Source organism: Nicotiana attenuata, unplaced genomic scaffold (genome assembly GCF_001879085.1).
Source record: "Nicotiana attenuata strain UT unplaced genomic scaffold, NIATTr2, whole genome shotgun sequence".
Lineage (NCBI taxonomy): Eukaryota > Viridiplantae > Streptophyta > Magnoliopsida > Solanales > Solanaceae > Nicotiana > Nicotiana attenuata.
The window spans coordinates 53093-61384 of NW_017672917.1; the positions used below are offsets into that span (position 1 = coordinate 53093).

The window sequence follows — 8292 nt, forward strand, 5'->3', positions numbered from 1 at the left end:
ACATGGTGGTGATTGTGCTGGAAATTGCGATTGTGGTTGATGTCTCAAATGAGGCGGCCTAGCCGATCGGGCCGTGATCGGACTCCGTGTAAAAGTACGGTGCAATTGTGAATGATGCCATATCGGTACTAAAGATCTCCCAACCTAAAAGCATGAAAATTTACTTGAAAACTTATGTGATTCTTAACTTGATGTTTGGTACTGTTTGAGGCTCCTATTAATTTCATGATTGTCCCTCATTGTATTATTATTCATTCTATTGAGATGGTGTTTAGTTATACCTACTGGTACTATTCGACAGTACTAACGTCCCTTTTGCTGGGAGCGCTGCATCTTTAATGGATGCATGTGGTTCCATAGTAGGTACTATTGGGCAGTGATAACAGTACACCCTCCTCCCAGCAGACTTGGTGAGCCCCACTTCATTCTAGGGTTATATATATCTTTTGTTCATTATATTTCTCACGTTTTGAGGTATAGCCGAAGCCTTGTTGCCGGCACCACCTTGTACTCTTTGTAATTATTAGAGGCTCCGTAGACATAGTGTGGGTTGTGTATGGGTGCTAGGAAAGTCAAACGAGTTGTGTTGTGTTTGAAACACTTATTGCACTTCAGACTATGAAAATGCTTGTATTTTGAAACATTAAAAAAAAGTAACTAATAAAATGATTTGGTATTGTATACATGGTCTCCCTATTGTCTAATTAAGGCGAATATGTCTTCTCTTCGATCATGGGTGAGTTGGGTAGAAAGTATCTAACAGGCTTGCTTGACCGGGTTCACTCGGTTGAGCGGCGGTTGCGCTCCCCGAGTTTGGGGCGTGACACTGCTATTGGGTCATTGCCCTTAATCCAGTTGCCTTCACTATTTTGAATCCTCTTTAATTGTAATCTTCTTCGCCTCCCATTTACCTGAGCATGAAAGAGTCTGGTATTTCGATCCCGATCTTTGAACCATGCCATTCCTGATTTCTGCTTCCAGAATTCTTCCTCAAGTGTCTAAGTACCTGGTGAGATCTGCTTGTACTTTTTGGAGCCTTTCTCTATTGAGCTGAGTAGGATTGAGTTCAAACTGAGCTTAATGCACCAATATCACCTCTTCTAAACTAGCAATTTTTTGAAAAATATTTCCATGAGTAGCTTTACTCCACACTAAAAGAGCTCTCTTTAACTTCTTCAATTTGTGATTGAAAATAATGAAAGGATTGGCACTGAAGTCAACATGCCAATTTTCATTCACAACATCTTGAAAAGTAGCATGATCTAGAAGTTAAGGAAGTTATTGTTGTTTATGTAATATTATTTATTGCAAAAAGAATATTAAGAAATTGGTATCCATTGGTTCGATGGTAAGCATGCCCGTGTGTTAAGTAAAAATAGAGCCGATTCAATTTTGGAACCTCCTAATGCCATCAGCGACATTTACATGAATCAGTCTGCTGAAATCTCAGATGTCACTGAGAACAAAGTTCAAACACCTTCCGTGCACCAAGTCCATCCGCTACATCTCCCACCTCTCACGCAAGCCCCGCCACCGCAACTCCATTCCACTGTTCCCGCAACAAGACCCTCATGCCCTCCTCAAGGAAGACCCAGTCGAAATCCTCTCTAATCTCTGGATCAAAACTTTCTCTCAACCCCAAAACCCCTTCACTAACATTACCGGTTTTCTCTCAAAGCTCGATCTCTGGGTCCTCGCTTACCAACGCACCTATGCTCATTTCACTGGCTCTTTCCCACCCCGCAACGCTCTCCACTCCCACGTCTTATCCGACCTCTCATACCTCCGGAATACTGTTATCCATGGAAAATTCCTTTGGAACGCAAAAACCCACCAATTGATTCGCGGCCCTAATGAAAAACCAATTACGGAACAGCTTTCTAGGCGTCAGCTTCACAATATACTGACCTCTAAAACGCCGCCATTTCAGGACATTGTGGTACAACAAGTTTTACTCATGATTCTTGAACCCATTTTTGAGCCTAGGTTTTCATCAAAGTCCCATGCTTTTCGTCCCGGTAGGAATCCGCATACTGTTGTTAGGACCATCAGAAGTAACTTTGCTGGTTATTTGTGGTTCTTGAAAGGAGATATTAGTGAGGTTTTTGATGATGTTGATGTTAATGTTGTTATGGGTAGTCTTGAAAAAGCTGTGAAGGATAAGAAAGTGTTGAACTTGATCAAATCAGGGTTGAGAGCTCCCGTGAGGAACCGATTAGGAGAGGAGGAGGACGAAGAAGAGAAGAATAGTAAGAAAAGAAAGCAAGGTCGGACGAAAAAGAGGATTTTGAATGAGAATGACCGGAAGCCAGACCCTTATTGGTTAAGGACATTCTTTGAGTTTGCTCCACAGGAGGCTGCTAAGATACCCAATTATGGTTGTTGTGGAATTCTTAGTCCTTTGCTAGCTAATGTGTGTCTTAGTGAGCTCGATCATATGATGGAACAGAAAATAGTTGAGTTTTTTAGGCCTTGTGAGCGAGATGCGATATGGAAATATTCTATGGATGATGGTTGTCATAATCCTGCTTGGCCTGAGTTTGTTCCTTCAAGTGGGAAAGAGAAGACAAGGAAGATGGATTTTATTAGGTTTGGTGGTCATTTCTTGGTTGGAATTCGAGGGCCTAGACAGGATGCGGTGGAAATGAGGAAAGAGATAATCGAATTTTGTGAGAGGATATTTGGGGTCAGGTTGGACAATTCAAAAATAGAGGTGGAGCATATTAGTAGGGGAATTCAGTTCTTGGATCATATTATTTGCCGTCGTGTAATTTATCCGACTCTACGTTACACAGCGAGTGGTGGTAATATAGTGAGTGAAAAAGGTATAGGGACTTTGCTCTCTGTCGCTGCTAGCTTGCAACAATGTATTCACCAGTTTCGGAAGCTCAAGCTTGTGAAAGGTGATAGGGATCCGGAGCCACTGCCTTGCACACCAATGCTTTACTCAGGTCAAGCTCATACTAATTCTCAAATGAACAAATTTCTTGAGACAATGGCTGAGTGGTTCAGATATGCTGATAATCGGAGAAAAGTTGTTGGGTTTTGTGCTTATGTGGTTCGTAGCTCTCTGGCTAAGTTATATGCTGCCAGGTATAGACTGAAATCTCGTGCCAAGGTTTATAAGATTGCCTCGCGTGATTTAAGCCGTCCATTGAGGGAGCACACCAACAATTCTGCACCTGAGTATTCAGATCTTTTGAGGATGGGACTTGTTGATGCTATTGAAGGTGTTCAGTTTTCCCGCATGTCTTCAATCCCATCATGTGATTATACTCCGTTCCCAAGGAACTGGATCCCTGACCATGAGAAGGTGTTGTGTGAATATATCAACTTACAGGATCCTAAGTTTTTCTGCCAGCTGCACAAGTCAGTTAAACAGCACGGTATATGTTTGCCTCAAGATGAGATATCTGATATTGTGTGGGAATATAAGACTCTTGGGGTGCGAAGCTTGTCGCAGAGGTTATGTGGTGACAAGGGGATGGAAAATGCTTCTCAGAAAGTAATGGCGGCATCATGAACCTGGCATGAGATATGCAAGTTAATCAATAGATGTTGCTATTGGTGGTGCCAACTGGCTTCTTATTTTAAGAAGCTAGATGATCCATGTCTATCTTGTGATAGATAATTTTAGAGCTAGAAGTTGATCTTATTAACTATCTTGGAGAGCAGATTAAGCTTGATTGCAGTGAGCAGATTCCTTTATGAAATAAAAACTTAAAAACATTCATGTGATGTACTTGGATAGGTATGAGGGAAGAAAGAAGTTACATTTTCAAAAATTTTTGGTCAAGACAGATTTATGAGACATTGTTTAGTAAGTCTATTGTAAAATTGCTAAATCATGTTGTTGAGACTTGAGTGGAATAACTGCTTTGAAAATGCATCTATAAGTTGGATGAGTTTATGAAATGAATATATTATTGACACACGGCAGATGTGCTTTTAGCTTCAGACTCAATCCCTAGCCATCTTCACACTCCCTACCACATGAAGAATAGCTTCTTTTGAAATGTATCTATAAGTTGGATGAGTTTCATCAGGGACATGCATTCTCAACACTTGAGAGATCTGCTTTTATCCTCCCCCATGGAAACTCTGTGATCTGCTGCAGTAGGATGAAGCAGAGCATGAATATCCTACCAAAGCTGAATTGAAGTGATGGAGTTCTTGTGACTGATGGCTCAGAAGTTATGCTGAAATAAATGAAGCCAACAAAAATAGAAGTTGTATTGCCTAGACATTTGCTGCAGCAGAAAAAAAGTTCATCTTCAGCTTGAAATGCCCATATATAGTAAAGGGAGAGCTTAAGGGTTGCCTACTCATTTTCTGCACAAGGATGATTAGTATAGCTTTGTAGAAATGATTCTGTAAACAACGATTCCCCGCTCTTGACTCTGGTAAGCTCCTCATCTGACATCATTAGTAATTTCCTTACTCTGCTCATTGATAACATCTTGCTCTATTTGCCAAAGTTGGTATCTTGGCTTCTTTTGCTCGAACTAAACTAAACATGGGTTTAGTGGCATAGGAATATGCATCTGCCATTACGCAATTGGCCTTTTTGGAGTAAGAATTTTGCAAAAAAAGTTAGGTCTTTCCTACGGGTAGCTCCTCCATGATGAATGTGACTTGTCTGACCATTGTTAAGCTATGCTACTTGGACCCTTCAAAATCCACGCCGCACCCGTTTCGATCTGACACTATTTTGGTGTGGGTATGGATCCACATCGAATTTGGTCAACTTACCTAGGGTGCTTTGGCTACTTCTATGGCCAAGAAGTATATATTGATTGGGTATTTGGTTTGATCTTTGGTTTGATTGGCTATATATATATATATATATATATATGTAGCCCAGTGCACGAACCATCCCGTGTTCACACAAGGTTCAGAAGGGCCGCACCCTAAGGGGGTGTGATGTAGGCAACCTACTCTGATGCAAGCATCAGTGGCTGATTCCACGGCTCGAACCCGTGTCCTATATGTCACACGGAGATAACACACACACACACACACTCTCTCTATATATATATATATAAGTTTGCCAATACATGAGATATCTTATGAATAAAATCTTAGGTACCATGTGAAGAATTAAATTTAGTTTAGTTTAATAACTTTAACTAATCGAAATATAAATCTAAATATGTTGTAATATACATTTATTAGCCATATTGCAGCATCGGAATCCGCACTTGGATCCATATCCCTGAAACCAAGAATATATGTGATGAAGAATCCGAGCTTTAGATCCGCACCTGAGTCCGAGCAATATTGTTGATGAGAATCAAAATCTATCTGACAATGCATACACAATTGGAACTCTGGGTGAGCTGGGAACCATAGGTTAAATGACTTTATGGACCGTATAGATTTCAGAAAAAAGCTATCGAGTTCTTCACTTTTACTGAAGTCAAATGCTTTTAAGTAAAAAGACCCGCTGCATGAGTGAAAACTGACTCTCTTTGCTTTATTTTAGATGACCGTGTTTGCTTAAACGTAGAATTTAAGGAAAAATGGATTTATGACAAATTACCTAAATATATATAAAAAGTTATGATGGTAGTGTCCGGATTAGCTTGCGTACACCTCAACTATTCCACCAGGTTACCTAATAAATAAGCTAAATATACATAATGTACCAAAGGTACCAGTAGCATCTTGCGGTTTTCAACATCCCATGTCAACTCCCGTAAGAGTATGTCATCAAATCAAACTGAAAATGTGAAGATTAAATAGTTTACAACTATAGAAGTATCAAAAAATGAAAAAAGAAGGAATGTTAATATTAAAGAGCATACAACGTAGAAATGTGCCCCCTCTTTTCCGGATGGACTTAAAGAAGGAAACAATGTCATATGAATTCGAACATGAGTGGTTGATTCTGCTTTTAGCCACTGTCTGGGGGAGTAGTTGATTTCCAGTTGTACTTTAATTGCTGATATTAAGTACTTTCTTAACATATGGGAGAACCTGGCTTCAAACTTAGTTCCGAATTTAAACATTCCGTGACCTGATCTTATCTAAGGGATTATATGGTCTTATCGAGATATTGCAGCTTTTGATATTCTGCACTGGCTCTAATCAAGAAATTTAGTGATAAGAGTATATGATAGTGCTTATACAATTTTTATACACTGTATAACAGTTTATATACAATTTTTATAAGCACATACTTATACAAAATGCAATATATATACATATAACAGTGTATACAACTTGTATACACTGTTTTATATAAAAACATTATATAAAATTATCCTTGTATCTTTCAACCACCATTAAAATCTCAACCATACCCACTTCAAAATATCTTTACTTATAAAACACCATAGGACTTAAAAAGAAAATAAAGAAGTACAGTAGTCACATACACAAAAATAAGAAGAAGAAGAAGCAGCAAATATTTGTACAAAAAATATAAAAATCTACAAAATAGAACTCTTTCTGTACCGATGAGTTGCTGACCATCGGCTTTGGATGGAAACTCTGTGATCTGCTGCAGTAGGATGAAGCAGAGCATGAATATCCTACCAAAGCTGAATTGAAGTGATGGAGTTCTTGTGACTGATGGCTCAGAAGTTATGCTGAAATAAATGAAGCCAACAAAAATAAGAGTTGCATTGCCTAGACATTTCCTGCAGCAGAAAAAAAGTTCATCTTCAGCTTGAAATGCCCATATATAGTAAAGGGAGAGCTCAAGGGTTGCCTACTCATTTTCTGCACAAGGATGATTAGTATAGCTTTGTAGAAATGATTCTGTAAACAACGATTCCTCGCTCTTCACTTTGGTAAGCTCTTCATTGACATCATTAGTAATTACCTTACTTTGCTCATTGATAAGATCTTGCTCTATTTGCCAAAGTTCGTATCTTGGCTTCTTTTGCTTGAACTAAACTAAACCTGGGTTGTGTGGCATAGGAGTGTGCATCTGCCATTACGCAATTGGCCTTTTTGGAGTAAGAATTTTGCAAAAAATTTTAGGTCTTTCCTACGGGTAGCTCCTCCATGATGACCATTGTTAAGCTATGCTGCTTGGACCCTTCAAAATCCACGCCGCACCCGTTTCGATCCGACCCTATTTGGGTGTGGGTATGGATCCACATGGAATTTGGTCAACTTACCTAGGGTGCTTTTGGCTACATCTATGACCAAGAAGAGTGTGTGTGTATATATATATATATATGTATATATATATGAACGAATCATCCTGTGTTCACACAGGGTTAGGGAAGGGGCCGCACCTCAAGGCTCGAACCCGTGTCCTATAGGTCACACAGATATAACTCTCTCTCTCTCTCTCTCTCTCTCTATATATATATATATATATATATATATATATGAGAACACTTTGTCAATACATGAGATATCTTATGAATAAAATCTTAGGTACCATATAAAGAATTAAATTTAGTTTAGTTTAGTTTAATAGCTTTAACTAATCGAAATATAAATCTAAATATGTTGTAATATACTCCCTCCGGTCCACAATAAGTGACCAATTTGTTTTTTTATTTTGGTCCAAAATAAGTATCCATTTATATAATCAAGAAAAAATTCAATTTGTTTTTCCAAAATTACCCTTATGTATGTATCCCTAAAAAGTCATTTACTCACATTTGAGAAGATAATAAGTGCTACTATAACTATGCTGCAATATTTAATTAAGGGTAGTTTAGTCACACTAACTATTTTTGTCTAGAATTTAGTATTTCCTTAATGGGTGTGCTCAAGGCAAATTGGTCACTTATTGTGGACCGGAGGGAGTATATTTATTGGCCCTATTGCAGCACCGGTATCCCCTTGGATCCATATCCCTGAATCCGAAAATATATGTGATGAAGAATCCGAGCTTTAGATCCGCACCTGAGTCCGAGCAACATTGTTGATGAGAATCAAAATCTATCTGACAATGCATACACAATTGGAACTCTGGGTGAGCTGGGAACCATAGGTTAAATGACTTTATAGACTGTATAGATTCCAGGAAAAAGCTATCGAGTTCTTCACTTTTACTGAAGTCAAATGCTTTTTAAGTAAAAAGACCTGCTGCTGAACTCAAAACTGACTCTCTTTGCTTTATTTTAGATGACCGTGTTTGCTTAGACGTAGAATTTATGGAAAAAAGGACAACAACAACAACCCAGTAAAATTTCATTAGTGGGGTCTGGGGAGGGTAGTGTGTACAGACCTTACCCCTACCCCGAAGAAGTAGGGAGACTGTTTCCGAGAGACCCTCGGCTCAAGAAGACGAAAACACAAAGACACAATATCAGTACCTCCAAT

At 38.9% G+C, this 8292-nt stretch overlaps 1 protein-coding gene across 1 annotated transcript; it reads left to right on the plus strand.

Moving 5' to 3' along the window:
* Positions 1 to 1265: 1265 nt before the first annotated feature.
* On the plus strand, positions 1266 to 6863 carry LOC109214923 (uncharacterized mitochondrial protein ymf40). Its single transcript, XM_019378891.1, has 2 exons — positions 1266 to 4403; positions 6512 to 6863. The coding sequence occupies exon 1, from the start codon at positions 1451 to 1453 to the stop codon at positions 3521 to 3523; it is 2073 nt and encodes a 690-aa protein (XP_019234436.1). The 5' UTR covers positions 1266 to 1450; the 3' UTR covers positions 3524 to 4403; positions 6512 to 6863.
* Positions 6864 to 8292: the final 1429 nt, after the last annotated feature.